Source organism: Gobio gobio (assembly GCF_949357685.1).
Source record: "Gobio gobio genome assembly, chromosome: 12".
Taxonomy (NCBI): Eukaryota; Metazoa; Chordata; class Actinopteri; order Cypriniformes; family Gobionidae; genus Gobio; species Gobio gobio.
Window position 1 is genome coordinate 2,989,492 of NC_137105.1, and position 16,596 is coordinate 3,006,087.

The 16,596-nt window shown below is 39.0% G+C and overlaps 1 protein-coding gene across 1 annotated transcript in view; it reads right to left on the minus strand.

Moving 5' to 3' along the window:
* Positions 1-609: 609 nt before the first annotated feature.
* Positions 610-16,596, minus strand: part of LOC307135461 (solute carrier family 22 member 23) — a 40,628-nt gene continuing 24,641 nt past the window's right edge. The window contains exons 7-10 of the mRNA XM_079831932.1: positions 15,960-16,171; positions 13,768-13,800; positions 7,179-7,302; positions 610-1,110 (exon numbers count right to left, since the gene is read on the minus strand). Coding sequence (XP_079688058.1) covers positions 744-1,110; positions 7,179-7,302; positions 13,768-13,800; positions 15,960-16,171 — 736 coding nt within the window. The 3' untranslated portion in view covers positions 610-743. The remainder of the gene's footprint in view (positions 1,111-7,178; positions 7,303-13,767; positions 13,801-15,959; positions 16,172-16,596) is intronic.

Consider the following 16,596-nt stretch of genomic DNA (forward strand, 5'->3'; position numbering starts at 1 on the left):
GCTAGGCTAGCTGGAGCCATTTACCTTCAGTCTTTGTGCTAAGCTAGGCTAGCTGGAGCCATTTACATCCAGTCTTTGTGCTAAGCTAGGCTAGCGGTGTTATGGCACGGAGATGAGAATGGTGTGTATGGACTTCTCGAACTCTGGGGAATACGGGGAATAAGCTAAAGTCCCAAAAAGTCAGCGTGTTCCTTTAAGAGCAGACCATTAAGTTGTGCTGTTGTATTTTTTAAACGGCCATCATCCGTCCGGGTGTGGTTTCACACACATTCAGTTCAGATTCATCTGGCCGACTCACGATTGCTTTTCTAGTTTTAGTGCAAAACAGACAGACTAAAAAAACCTGAACATAGTGAGGCGCACACGAACACGACGGGCTTCATCCGTTACAACATTTACTAAACGCTCTAAATGTGGCCCGTCGGTTCTTACCGTAATCGTCCTGTCCTTAATAAATACCAAACATTTACCAAACATACAAAAAAACACATTCAGATCAGTGAAACTCCTCCATGAGGTGACGTTAAATTAGTGGCCGTTCGAAAAATAGAACTCCTTTCGCTGAATGCAAGTTAAAATAACATTTCTACAATGGTAATAATCTTCACCGATGCTGGTTAATGAGGCGTTTGACACTTTATCGGGACTCGTCCGGTCCGCGGGTTTTTAAAAACGAAACGTTTTTTTTTTTACAATCGATCCGAACGCACTGTTCTTCGATTGGCCGTTCTTAGAAAATGCCGTCATGAAGTCCTCACGCCATTGGCTGTACTGTTGCTAGGCACTGAGCCGTTGCCGGGGTTGACGACCTGGTGAAGGGGCGTGTCCTGAACGCGCGAGTATTCCCTGACCTCGGTTCTGGCCAGGAGGTGGTGCTGCTCTCCGGGGAGGATGGGCCGCCGCAGTAGCCCCTCCCCCTCAGCGATAGTCTCGGGCAGCGGTTGGCCGGCGGTCTCCGGGAGCAACGGTATGCAAATGATGCAGAGCAGCGTGCAGCAGGTGAGGATCACGTGATGCAGGAAGAAACCCTTCTGATTGTGGAGCTCCATGAGGGGCGCGGTTAGCATGCCGAACCCTGCGCTCGCGAGGACCAGCCCGACTCCGCCCCCCCTGTGGAAGAAAAGCCAGAGGTCAAAACACGCAGGTCATGTTTATTGTGTTCGCTAAGTCAGTTTGTGGCTAACCCTTTCCTGAGTCCTTAAAGGAACACGCCACTATTTTTGTAAATAGGCAAATTTTCCGTCTCCTCTAGAGTTGAACAGTTGAGTTTGACCGTTTGTGAATCCCTTCAGCCGATCCCTGGGTCTGGCGCTAGCACTTTTAGCATAGCTTAGCATAGATCATTGAATCTGATTAGACCGTTAGCATCTCGCTCAAAAATGACCAAAGACTTTCGATATTTAAAACTTGACTCTTCTGTAGTTACATCGTTTAGCCGTTATATTCATTATATTAGCCGTTATATTCATTATATTAGCCGTTATATTCATTATATTAGCCGTTATATTCATTATATTCATCATATTAGCCGTTATATTCATTATATTAGCTGTAATAGTAATTATATTAGCCGTTATATTCATTATATTAGCTGTTATAGTAATTATATTAGCCGTTATATTCATTATATTCATCATATTAGCCGTTATATTCAATATATTAGCCGTTATATTCATTATATTAGCCGTTATATTCATTATATTAGCCGTTATATTCATTATATTAGCCGTTATATTCAATATATTAGCCGTTATATTCATTATATTAGCCGTTATTCATTATATTAGCCATTATATTCATTATATTAGTCGTTATATTCATTATATTAGCCGTTATATTCATTATATTAGCCGTTATATTCATTATATTAGTCGTTATATTCATTATATTAGTCGTTATATTCATTATATTAGCCGTTATAATCATTATATTAGCTGTTATATTCATTATATTAGTCGTTATAATCATTATATTAGCCGTTATATTCATTATATTAGCCGTTATTCATTATATTAGCCATTATATTCATTATATTAGTCGTTATATTCATTATATTAGCCGTTATAATCATTATATTAGCTGTTATATTCATTATATTAGTCGTTATAATCATTATATTAGCCGTTATATTCATTATATTAGTCGTTATATTCATTATATTAGTCGTTATATTCATTATATTAGCCGTTATAATCATTATATTAGCCGTTATAATCATTATATTAGTCGTTATATTCATTATATTAGTCGTTATATTCATTATATTAGCCGTTATAATCATTATATTAGCTGTTATATTCATTATATTAGTCGTTATAATCATTATATTAGCCGTTATATTCATTATATTAGCCGTTATTCATTATATTAGCCATTATATTCATTATATTAGTCGTTATATTCATTATATTAGCCGTTATAATCATTATATTAGCCGTTATATTCATTATATTAGTCGTTATATTCATTATATTAGTCGTTATATTCATTATATTAGCCGTTATATTCAATATATTAGCCGTTATATTCATTATATTAGCCGTTATTCATTATATTAGCCATTATATTCATTATATTAGTCGTTATATTCATTATATTAGCCGTTATATTCATTATATTAGCCGTTATATTCATTATATTAGTCGTTATATTCATTATATTAGTCGTTATATTCATTATATTAGCCGTTATAATCATTATATTAGCCGTTATTCATTATATTAGCCATTATATTCATTATATTAGCCGTTATATTCATTATATTAGTCGTTATATTCATTATATTAGTCGTTATGTTCATTATATTAGCCGTTATATTCATTATATTAGTCGTTATAATCATTATATTAGCCGTTATATTCATTATATTAGCCGTTATTCATTATATTAGCCATTATATTCATTATATTAGTCGTTATATTCATTATATTAGCCGTTATAATCATTATATTAGCCGTTATATTCATTATATTAGTCGTTATATTCATTATATTAGCCGTTATTCATTATATTAGCCGTTATATTCATTATATTAGTCGTTATATTCATTATATTAGCCGTTATATTCATTATATTAGCCGTTATATTCATTATATTAGCCGTTATATTCATTATATTAGCCGTTATATTCATTATATTAGCCGTTATATTCATTATATTAGCCGTTATATTCATTATATTAGTCGTTATATTCATTATATTAGCCGTTATATTCATTATATTAGCCGTTATATTCATTATATTAGCCGTTATATTCATTATATTCATTATATTAGTCGTTATAATCATTATATTAGCCGTTATATTCATTATATTAGTCGTTATATTCATTATATTCATTATATTAGTCGTTATAATCATTATATTAGTCGTTATAATCATTATATTAGCCGTTATATTCAATATATTAGCCGTTATATTCATTATATTAGCCGTTATTCATTATATTAGCCGTTATATTCATTATATTAGCCGTTATATTCATTATATTCATTATATTAGTCGTTATAATCATTATATTAGCCGTTATATTCATTATATTAGTCGTTATATTCATTATATTAGCCGTTATATTCAATATATTAGCCGTTATATTCATTATATTAGCCGTTATTCATTATATTAGCCGTTATATTCATTATATTAGCCGTTATATTCATTATATTCATTATATTAGTCGTTATAATCATTATATTAGCCGTTATATTCATTATATTAGTCGTTATATTCATTATATTAGCCGTTATATTCATTATATTAGCCGTTATATTCATTATATTAGCCGTTATATTCAATATATTAGCCGTTATATTCATTATATTAGCCGTTATTCATTATATTAGCCATTATATTCATTATATTAGTCGTTATATTCATTATATTAGCCGTTATATTCATTATATTAGCCGTTATATTCATTATATTAGTCGTTATATTCATTATATTAGCCGTTATAATCATTATATTAGCTGTTATATTCATTATATTAGCCGTTATAATCATTATATTAGCTGTTATATTCATTATATTAGTCGTTATAATCATTATATTAGTCGTTATAATCATTATATTAGCCGTTATATTCATTATATTAGCCGTTATTCATTATATTAGCCATTATATTCATTATATTAGTCGTTATATTCATTATATTAGCCGTTATAATCATTATATTAGCCGTTATATTCATTATATTAGTCGTTATATTCATTATATTAGTCGTTATATTCATTATATTAGCTGTTATATTCATTATATAAGCCGTTATATTCATTATATTAGCCGTTATATTCATTATATTAGCCGTTATATTCATTATATTAGCTGTTATATTCATTATATTAGTCGTTATAATCATTATATTAGTCGTTATAATCATTATATTAGCCGTTATATTCATTATATTAGCCGTTATATTCATTATATTAGCCGTTATAATCATTATATTAGCTGTTATAATCATTATATTAGCCGTTATATTCATTATATTAGCCGTTATATTCATTATATTAGCCGTTATATTCATTATATTAGCCGTTATATTCATTATATTAGCCGTTATATTCATTATATTAGCCGTTATATTCATTATATTAGCTGTTATATTCATTATATTAGTCGTTATAATCATTATATTAGCCGTTATATTCATTATATTAGCCGTTATATTCATTATATTAGCCGTTATAATCATTATATTAGCCGTTATATTCATTATATTAGCCGTTATATTCATTATATTAGCCGTTATATTCATTATATTAGCCGTTATATTCATTATATTAGCCGTTATATTCATTATATTAGCCGTTATATTCATTATATTAGCCGTTATATTCATTATATTAGTCGTTATATTCATTATATTAGCCGTTATATTCATTATATTAGCCGTTATATTCATTATATTCATTATATTAGCCGTTATATTCATTATATTAGCCGTTATATTCATTATATTAGCTGTTATAGTAATTATATTAGCCGTTATATTCATTATATTAGCCGTTATAATCATTATATTAGCCGTTATATTCATTATATTAGCCGTTATATTCATTATATTAGCCGTTATATTCATTATATTAGCCGTTATATTCATTATATTAGCCGTTATATTCATTATATTAGCCGTTATATTCATTATATTAGCCGTTATATTCATTATATTAGCCGTTATATTCATTATATTAGCCGTTATATTCATTATATTAGCCGTTATATTCATTATATTCATTATATTAGCCGTTATATTCATTATATTAGCCGTTATATTCATTATATTAGCTGTTATAGTAATTATATTAGCCGTTATATTCATTATAATGTGAAGTTGACATGTTTGCACACGATGTGTTTTCTGAGTGTTGATTATTATATCTAAACATGAATATCAGCTGAGTTTATGCTCATAGTTTGGGCTCTGATGTCCTTTAATATTACAGTAATGTGTGAGTAAGGGCTCCTATAGTTTACAGCATTATCTGTAACCCCTCCCACTAACCAATGATAGAGCTTATGGCACAGTCCTTCCAGAAAAATGCGGCTTTTTTTGTGATTGTTGCGGGCAAAAATCCTTTATTATGCGGCATGTTTTCTTAAAAAATGCGATGGAAAATGCGGGATTTTTTATGCGATAAAATTGCGGGAACTTGCAAAAGTTGCGGTTTGATGAAAAAGAGAAAAAAAGCACTACATCACAGAAAGTGCTGGGAATATTTAAGTTCTCATCTTGTTTTATTGAAGACCTTAATAAACACACGGCTCAAATTTTAGCTTTACAAAAGGAATATGCTACAACTTCTGAAAAAAATTAATAAATAAGCGTTATGAATCAGCGAGTCGATTCATGATTCGGATCGCGTGTCAAACTGCTGAAATATGTGACTTTGGCGATCCAAACCGCTGAATCGACTCACTGATTCATAACGCTTCAAACCGCTGAATCGACTCACTGTTTCATAACGCTTCAAACCGCTGTTTGGAGCGTTATGAATCAGTGAGTTGATTCAGCGGTTTGAAGTGTTATGAATCAGTGAGTCGATTCAGCGGTCGACTCACTGATTCATAACGCTTCGAAGCTTCATGATGCCGTGTTTTGAAATCGTCATCACTATATAAGTCGTTATTTAGGGTTTTTTCGCGCACAAAAACTATTCTCGTCTTCATAAAGTTATTGTAGAGCCGCTGTAGTGAGATGGACTTTGTAACGACGTCTTTAGTGTCTTTTAAGGGTCTTGAGAGTGTAAAGTGCATTGAGCCAATGGAGGCCTTTCAGAGCATCAGATTTACACTAAAATATCTTCATTTGTGTCTGAAGATGAACGGAGGTCTGACGGGTGTCCAACCACATGAGGCTCAGTCATTAATCACACAATTTACATTTTTGGGTGAACTAACCCTTTAAGAGTTTGCACTTTGTGCATTGGAAGCACTCAAATCTCTGTTTTGTAGCTACCTCTGTAAAACAGGAAGTTATTTATAAATTTTTCAGAAGTTGTAGCATATTCCTTTTGTAAAGCTACAGAACTTGTTTGACTCAATGTTTTGTAAATTTGAGCCGTGTGTTTATTAAGGTCTTCAATAAAACAAGATGAGAACTTAAATATTCCAGCACTTTCTGTGATGTAGTGCTTTTTTTCTCTTTTTCATTAAACCGCAGCTTTTGCAAGTTCCCGCAATTTTATTGCATAAATATCCCACATTTTCCATTGCATTTTTTAAGAAAACGTGCCGCATAATCAAGGATTTTTGCCTGCAACAATCACAAAAAAAGCCGCATTTTTCTGGAAGGACTGGTCAGTGTGACAGTCCCATCTACAGACAGACAGACAGGCAGACAGACAGGCAGACAGACAGACAGACAGGCAGACAGACAGACAGACAGGCAGACAGACAGACAGACAGACAGGCAGACAGGCAGGCAGACAGACAGACAGACAGGCAGACAGACAGACAGACAGACAGGCAGGCAGGCAGGCAGGCAGACAGACAGGCAGACAGACAGACACACAGACAGGCAGGCAGACAGACAGGCAGGCAGACAGACAGACAGACAGACAGACAGACAGACAGGCAGGCAGGCAGGCAGACAGGCAGACAGACAGACAGGCAGACAGACAGACAGGCAGACAGACAGACAGGCAGACAGACAGACAGACAGACAGGCAGGATCTGACCTGATGACGGTCGGCGTGATCTCTGCGCAGTAGAAGATGCTGAGTGTGCTGACAGCGTGAGACGAGAACATCCCGATGATGGAGAAGGCGTAGGAGAAGCGCCGATTCAGGGTATCTCGCAGAACTACAACACACAAGAGTTCAGACCAAACCTGCCCTTTCTCTAATGTGCCCCTAACATTGCTAATCATTCATTAAATGAATAACATGCACAAAAATATTGAAATATTTCTTACAAAAATGGTTGCATTCAAATCAATAATGACAATTTATGCTTTACTATACATGTTTCATAAACTAAGCCTTTTCATTTATTGCCCCTATTATTTGATAGGTTTAACAAGAAAAAACATCCCCCTAAAGTATACATAACTACACAATACACTGAATATAATACAAAAAAAGAACATGTATATAAAAAATATCATAAAGAAGCTATTTCTGCTAGTTTCCGGAGTAAAAAATATACATTTAACCCTCTGGTGCTGCTCGTGTGTCGGTCTGAAATCAATATTTTGTATTTTAGGGGATTCTATGGTACTAAATTATATTTATGCAGTAGTTATAATCCATTTATCACCGGTTAATCACTTTTTAAGCATAAACCTGAAAATGAAATTTCCAATTTAACCAGTTCATGACACCTTTAACCCTCTGGTGCTCTTCTTTAACCCTCTGGTGCTCTTCTTTAACCCTCTGCTGCTCTTCTTTAACCCTCTGGTGCTCTTCTTTAACCCTCTGCTGCTCTTCTTTAACCCTCTGCTGCTCTTCTTTAACCCTCTGCTGCTCTTCTTTAACCCTCTGGTGCTCTTCTTTAACCCTCTGCTGCTCTTCTTTAACCCTCTGCTGCTCTTCTTTAACCCTCTGCTGCTCTGCTTTAACCCTCTGGTGCTCTTCTTTAACCCTCTGCTGCTCTTCTTTAACCCTCTGCTGCTCTTCTTTAACCCTCTGCTGCTCTTCTTTAACCCTCTGCTGCTCTTCTTTAACCCTCTGCTGCTCTTCTTTAACCCTCTGCTGCTCTTCTTTAACCCTCTGGTGCTCTTCTTTAACCCTCTGCTGCTCTTCTTTAACCCTCTGCTGCTCTGCTTTAACCCTCTGCTGCTCTTCTTTAACCCTCTGCTGCTCTTCTTTAACCCTCTGCTGCTCTTCTTTAACCCTCTGCTGCTCTTCTTTAACCCTCTGCTGCTCTTCTTTAACCCTCTGCTGCTCTTCTTTAACCCTCTGCTGCTCTTCTTTAACCCTCTGCTGCTCTTCTTTAACCCTCTGCTGCTCTTCTTTAACCCTCTGGTGCTCTTCTTTAACCCTCTGCTGCTCTTCTTTAACCCTCTGCTGCTCTTCTTTAACCCTCTGCTGCTCTTCTTTAACCCTCTGGTGCTCTTCTTTAACCCTCTGCTGCTCTTCTTTAACCCTCTGGTGCTCTTCTTTAACCCTCTGCTGCTCTGCTTTAACCCTCTGGTGCTCTTCTTTAACCCTCTGCTGCTCTTCTTTAACCCTCTGCTGCTCTTCTTTAACCCTCTGCTGCTCTTCTTTAACCCTCTGCTGCTCTTCTTTAACCCTCTGCTGCTCTTCTTTAACCCTCTGGTGCTCTTCTTTAACCCTCTGGTGCTCTTCTTTAACCCTCTGCTGCTCTTCTTTAACCCTCTGCTGCTCTGCTTTAACCCTCTGCTGCTCTTCTTTAACCCTCTGCTGCTCTTCTTTAACCCTCTGCTGCTCTTCTTTAACCCTCTGCTGCTCTTCTTTAACCCTCTGCTGCTCTTCTTTAACCCTCTGCTCTTCTTTAACCCTCTGCTGCTCTTCTTTAACCCTCTGCTGCTCTTCTTTAACCCTCTGCTGCTCTTCTTTAACCCTCTGCTGCTCTTCTTTAACCCTCTGCTGCTCTTCTTTAACCCTCTGCTGCTCTTCTTTAACCCTCTGGTGCTCTTCTTTAACCCTCTGCTGCTCTTCTTTAACCCTCTGCTGCTCTTCTTTAACCCTCTGCTGCTCTTCTTTAACCCTCTGCTGCTCTTCTTTAACCCTCTGCTGCTCTTCTTTAACCCTCTGGTGCTCTTCTTTAACCCTCTGCTGCTCTGCTTTAACCCTCTGCTGCTCTGCTTTAACCCTCTGCTGCTCTTCTTTAACCCTCTGCTGCTCTTCTTTAACCCTCTGCTGCTCTTCTTTAACCCTCTGCTGCTCTTCTTTAACCCTCTGCTGCTCTTCTTTAACCCTCTGGTGCTCTTCTTTAACCCTCTGCTGCTCTGCTTTAACCCTCTGCTGCTCTTCTTTAACCCTCTGCTGCTCTTCTTTAACCCTCTGCTGCTCTTCTTTAACCCTCTGCTGCTCTTCTTTAACCCTCTGGTGCTCTTCTTTAACCCTCTGGTGCTCTTCTTTAACCCTCTGCTGCTCTTCTTTAACCCTCTGCTGCTCTTCTTTAACCCTCTGGTGCTCTTCTTTAACCCTCTGGTGCTCTTCTTTAACCCTCTGCTGCTCTTCTTTAACCCTCTGCTGCTCTTCTTTAACCCTCTGCTGCTCTTCTTTAACCCTCTGCTGCTCTTCTTTAACCCTCTGGTGCTCTTCTTTAACCCTCTGCTGCTCTTCTTTAACCCTCTGCTGCTCTTCTTTAACCCTCTGCTGCTCTGCTTTAACCCTCTGGTGCTCTTCTTTAACCCTCTGCTGCTCTTCTTTAACCCTCTGCTGCTCTTCTTTAACCCTCTGGTGCTCTTCTTTAACCCTCTGCTGCTCTTCTTTAACCCTCTGCTGCTCTTCTTTAACCCTCTGCTGCTCTTCTTTAACCCTCTGGTGCCCTTCTTTAACCCTCTGCTGCTCTGCTTTAACCCTCTGCTGCTCTGCTTTAACCCTCTGCTGCTCTTCTTTAACCCTCTGCTGCTCTTCTTTAACCCTCTGCTGCTCTTCTTTAACCCTCTGCTGCTCTGCTTTAACCCTCTGCTGCTCTTCTTTAACCCTCTGGTGCCCTTCTTTAACCCTCTGCTGCTCTGCTTTAACCCTCTGCTGCTCTTCTTTAACCCTCTGCTGCTCTTCTTTAACCCTCTGCTGCTCTTCTTTAACCCTCTGCTGCTCTTCTTTAACCCTCTGCTGCTCTTCTTTAACCCTCTGCTGCTCTTCTTTAACCCTCTGCTGCTCTTCTTTAACCCTCTGCTGCTCTGCTTTAACCCTCTGCTGCTCTGCTTTAACCCTCTGCTGCTCTTCTTTAACCCTCTGCTGCTCTTCTTTAACCCTCTGCTGCTCTTCTTTAACCCTCTGGTGCTCTTCTTTAACCCTCTGCTGCTCTGCTTTAACCCTCTGCTGCTCTTCTTTAACCCTCTGCTGCTCTTCTTTAACCCTCTGCTGCTCTTCTTTAACCCTCTGCTGCTCTTCTTTAACCCTCTGGTGCTCTTCTTTAACCCTCTGCTGCTCTGCTTTAACCCTCTGCTGCTCTGCTTTAACCCTCTGCTGCTCTTCTTTAACCCTCTGCTGCTCTTCTTTAACCCTCTGCTGCTCTTCTTTAACCCTCTGCTGCTCTTCTTTAACCCTCTGGTGCTCTTCTTTAACCCTCTGCTGCTCTTCTTTAACCCTCTGCTGCTCTTCTTTAACCCTCTGCTGCTCTTCTTTAACCCTCTGCTGCTCTTCTTTAACCCTCTGCTGCTCTTCTTTAACCCTCTGCTGCTCTTCTTTAACCCTCTGCTGCTCTTCTTTAACCCTCTGCTGCTCTTCTTTAACCCTCTGGTGCTCTTCTTTAACCCTCTGCTGCTCTGCTTTAACCCTCTGCTGCTCTTCTTTAACCCTCTGCTGCTCTTCTTTAACCCTCTGCTGCTCTTCTTTAACCCTCTGCTGCTCTTCTTTAACCCTCTGGTGCTCTTCTTTAACCCTCTGCTGCTCTTCTTTAACCCTCTGCTGCTCTTCTTTAACCCTCTGCTGCTCTTCTTTAACCCTCTGCTGCTCTTCTTTAACCCTCTGCTGCTCTTCTTTAACCCTCTGGTGCTCTTCTTTAACCCTCTGGTGCTCTTCTTTAACCCTCTGGTGCTCTTCTTTAACCCTCTGCTGCTCTTCTTTAACCCTCTGCTGCTCTTCTTTAACCCTCTGCTGCTCTGCTTTAACCCTCTGGTGCTCTTCTTTAACCCTCTGGTGCTCTTCTTTAACCCTCTGCTGCTCTTCTTTAACCCTCTGCTGCTCTTCTTTAACCCTCTGCTGCTCTGCTTTAACCCTCTGCTGCTCTTCTTTAACCCTCTGCTGCTCTTCTTTAACCCTCTGCTGCTCTTCTTTAACCCTCTGCTGCTCTTCTTTAACCCTCTGCTGCTCTTCTTTAACCCTCTGGTGCTCTTCTTTAACCCTCTGCTGCTCTTCTTTAACCCTCTGCTGCTCTTCTTTAACCCTCTGGTGCTCTTCTTTAACCCTCTGCTGCTCTTCTTTAACCCTCTGCTGCTCTTCTTTAACCCTCTGGTGCTCTTCTTTAACCCTCTGGTGCTCTTCTTTAACCCTCTGGTGCTCTTCTTTAACCCTCTGCTGCTCTTCTTTAACCCTCTGCTGCTCTTCTTTAACCCTCTGCTGCTCTTCTTTAACCCTCTGCTGCTCTGCTTTAACCCTCTGGTGCTCTTCTTTAACCCTCTGCTGCTCTTCTTTAACCCTCTGCTGCTCTTCTTTAACCCTCTGGTGCTCTTCTTTAACCCTCTGCTGCTCTTCTTTAACCCTCTGCTGCTCTTCTTTAACCCTCTGCTGCTCTTCTTTAACCCTCTGCTGCTCTTCTTTAACCCTCTGCTGCTCTTCTTTAACCCTCTGGTGCTCTTCTTTAACCCTCTGCTGCTCTTCTTTAACCCTCTGGTGCTCTTCTTTAACCCTCTGCTGCTCTTCTTTAACCCTCTGCTGCTCTTCTTTAACCCTCTGGTGCTCTTCTTTAACCCTCTGGTGCTCTTCTTTAACCCTCTGCTGCTCTTCTTTAACCCTCTGGTGCTCTTCTTTAACCCTCTGGTGCTCTTCTTTAACCCTCTGCTGCTCTTCTTTAACCCTCTGCTGCTCTTCTTTAACCCTCTGCTGCTCTTCTTTAACCCTCTGCTGCTCTTCTTTAACCCTCTGGTGCTCTTCTTTAACCCTCTGCTGCTCTTCTTTAACCCTCTGGTGCTCTTCTTTAACCCTCTGCTGCTCTTCTTTAACCCTCTGCTGCTCTTCTTTAACCCTCTGGTGCTCTTCTTTAACCCTCTGGTGCTCTTCTTTAACCCTCTGCTGCTCTTCTTTAACCCTCTGGTGCTCTTCTTTAACCCTCTGGTGCTCTTCTTTAACCCTCTGCTGCTCTGCTTTAACCCTCTGGTGCTCTTCTTTAACCCTCTGCTGCTCTTCTTTAACCCTCTGCTGCTCTTCTTTAACCCTCTGCTGCTCTTCTTTAACCCTCTGCTGCTCTGCTTTAACCCTCTGGTGCTCTTCTTTAACCCTCTGGTGCTCTGCTTTAACCCTCTGGTGCTCTTCTTTAACCCTCTGCTGCTCTTCTTTAACCCTCTGCTGCTCTGCTTTAACCCTCTGCTGCTCTGCTTTAACCCTCTGCTGCTCTTCTTTAACCCTCTGCTGCTCTTCTTTAACCCTCTGCTGCTCTTCTTTAACCCTCTGCTGCTCTTCTTTAACCCTCTGGTGCTCTTCTTTAACCCTCTGCTGCTCTTCTTTAACCCTCTGCTGCTCTTCTTTAACCCTCTGCTGCTCTTCTTTAACCCTCTGCTGCTCTTCTTTAACCCTCTGCTGCTCTTCTTTAACCCTCTGCTGCTCTTCTTTAACCCTCTGCTGCTCTTCTTTAACCCTCTGCTGCTCTTCTTTAACCCTCTGCTGCTCTTCTTTAACCCTCTGCTGCTCTTCTTTAACCCTCTGCTGCTCTTCTTTAACCCTCTGCTGCTCTTCTTTAACCCTCTGCTGCTCTTCTTTTAGGGGTTGCATTGGTCATCTTCACGGTCATAAGTGACCGGACACCTAAAAGTTAAACTTCCTCCACCCCAGTAAAACCAATGCAATTTATTTTTCTTCAATAATATTTTTTCTTTTTAATTTTGGATTTTGAGACGATTTGATGGTATTTTTTAATATTTATGCAATAAGTATGGTCTATTTTTGCCATTGAAAATTATTTAAAAAAAAATGATTGCAGTATTTCAGCCTAAAATAGAGACTAGGTCTTTTTAAGGCAGATTTTTTTAATGGATTTGAATATATATTTAAAAAATCTCAAAGGCTATTTATGAAGAAGTTTTAGATTTTTTTTGTTTTGTTAGAAGTATAGATTTTTTTTCTGTGAATTTGTGTTTTTGCAGATTTCCCATTCATTTCCTATGGTGGTCATTTATGACCAAAGAGCACAAGTGGGAGTAATTTTTTACGACCAATCAGCATGCTCGAATCATGCCCTCAATTTTTTTTTGTGTTAACACACCTAATGCTAGAAAAGTCACCAAGTTTCATATTTTTCAGATGAAGCTGTGATTTTTAACATTTAAAAACAGAAAATGTTCCGGTTAGAAATGACTGAAGAGCACCAGAGGGTTAAACATGTGGGATGAAAAGTAAACCCTGCTTTTCCACAACAGTTGAGAACCACAGCTTTATAAAACATAACCCAGAACACTCTTTCTTTCTTTAGCCGTACCTGTATCGTGCCGAAGACTGTACTTCCCGATCACTGTATGAAGAGAGAGAACACACAGTGAGAGGGCGATCCAGTCCCAGAGGCTCATCACGGGCTGTGTGTGTGTGTGTGTGTGTGTGTGTGTGTGTGTGTGTGTGTGTGTGTGTGTGTGTGTGTGTGTGTGTGTGTGTGTGTGTGCGTGCGTCAGTTGACGAATAATTTTCATCATAATTTTCGTCAACAACCTTTTTTCACTGACGAAAACGAGACGATAACTAAATAAAAACTAGTGTTGGATGATAAAAACTATGACGAAAACTTACTGTCATTTTCGTCAACAAATAAAAACGAGATGTAAATGTTAGTGAGGGTCGATTAGGGAAGAGATTGAGTCAGAACTGATGTCCTGAGTAACAGATGCTGATCTAACCTCTGGAAAACACGGCTCACACACTCCAATCCAGCTCCAGAGCGGCTCAATCAATCAATAACACACATTTATGCCAGACCAGTGTTTATGATCTAATGCTGATGAATAATGACAATGTTTACTTTACCATGTTTATATAGTAATATGTTTTAGACGGTGCATATTTTATCTCCTGAACTTGAATGAGCTCCTGCAACTGCAATAGAGGCGAGATTTCAAAATAAGAGTCCTGGTGTATTTCCAGCTGGTTTATAATTAAAAGTCACGCATTATATATTCGTTTTTGGTTACACAATAAACTGTGTTTAATTTCATTTCCTTTTAATTCATAGTCAGGAGGAAAGACCAGTATTTGACACATATAAAAATAAGTATCAGGGTTATATTAGTTCACTAAAACCATTAAAAACAATCTTTGTTACTTGAAATTAAATAAATGTTAACTGAAATTAAAAAAATAAATAAACAAACTTATTTGAAGCTTTAGCTTAACCTGATATGGCCTACTAACTAAAACAGAAATACAAAGTGATAAAAACTATAGAGATGTTTTTAAAAACAAACAAAAAAGTGAATTGAGCTCTTTCGTGTATTTTTAAATGTCAAAAGCAAAATGATGTCAAAATGTCAGTTCAAGTGACAGTCGGTTATGTAAAGCTTAAATGCTTAATGTATTACAATTTAACTAAACTCATTAGATTTTAGTTGACTAAAACTAGACTAAAACTAAAAACAATTCAGGTGACTAAAATATGACTAAAACTAAATCAAAGTTTGCTGTCAAAATGAACACTGGTGTACGTACGGTTGAGCAGACCCAGAGTCTCATCATGGGCTGTGTGTGTGTGTGTGTGTGTGTGTGTGTGTGTGAGAGAGAGAGAGAGAGAGAGAGAGAGAGAGAGAGAGAGAGAGAGAGAGAGAGAGAGAGAGAGAGAGAGAGAGAGAGAGAGAGAGAGAGAGAGAGAGAGAGAGAGTGTGTGTGTGTGTGTGTGTGTGTGTGTGTGTGAGAGAGAGTGTGTGTGTGTGTATGTGTGTGTGTGTGTGAGTGTGAGTGTGTGTGTGTGTGTGTGTGTGAGAGAGAGTGTGTGTGTGTGTGTGTGTGTGAGTGTGGGCATGTTTTCGTGAAATATCAGGACACAAATGTGTATAATGACATGGGTATAACAAAAAGAGGGAGAAATATGAGGACGTTCCCCATGTCCTCACTTTTCAAAATGCTTATAAATCACAGAATGAGTTTTTTTTCACAGAAAGTGAACTGCACAGTCTCCTGTGAGGGCTAGGTTTAGGGCCAGGGGCAGTGTGTGTGTGTGTGTGTGTGTGTGTGTGTGTGTGTGTGTGTGTGTGTGTGTGTGTGTGTGTGATGGGTAGGTTTAGGGTCAGTGTAAGGGGATAGAAAATACGGTTTGTACGGTATAAAAACCATTACGCCTATGGAATGTCCTCACATTTCACAAAAACAAACATGTGTGTGTGTGTGTGTGTGTGTGTGTGTGAGTGTGTGTGTGAGAGAGAGTGTGTGTGTGTGTGTGTGTGTGTGTGTGTGTGTGTGTGTGTGTGTGTGTGTGTGTGTGTGTGTGTGTGTGTGTGTGTGTGTGTGTGTGTGTGTGTGTGTGAGAGAGTGTCCGCGTGTGCGAGTGTCCGCGTGTGCGAGTGTCCGCGTGTGCGCGTGCGTGCGTACGTGCGCGTGCGTGCGTGCGTGCGTGTGTGTGTGTGTGTGAGTGTGTGTGTGAGTGTCCGCGTGCGTGCGTGCGTGCGTGTGTGTGTGTGTGTGTGTACGTACGGTTGAGCAGACCCAGCTGCAGCAGAGACGCCAGCGCTGTGATGATCATGAAGGTGAGCAGACCTCCTCTCCGGCCGAAGCCGCCCACCACAGGAAACACCACCACACATGAGGCCAAGGCGATCGCGGCCACGGCGTAATAGTGGAGGTGAGACGCGCTGCCCTCCAGAACACTGCGGGCGAAGCAGTGGTGGATGCCATAGCCCGTCAGCCTGAGAGGAGAACACACACACACACACACACACACACAATCACCAGCTCTTCAAGAGAACCGCCATCGCTTTCACTGCACCAGCACCACCTGTGCAGAGCCAGCACTCAGAGCAGTGGATCTCATGAGTGGAAAAATATATACGTAATAATAAAGATTGAAATGAATGAAAATTATATTAAAATAAATAAATACAGTTTTGGATAAAATAAGTAAATAAATACATCAGTACTGTACTGACTGAGTATAAAAAAACACAATGATGTAACTTATAGAAACAAAATATCGACCAAATAATATTTTAGAATTAGTAATTTTCCACAGTATAAATCGCCATTTACATTTTAGGAAGGGGTCACTGATATTTGGGGGTTTGTGGATGTAAAACATTAAAACCCTGATCTCACTGCAAAAAATGCTTTTCTT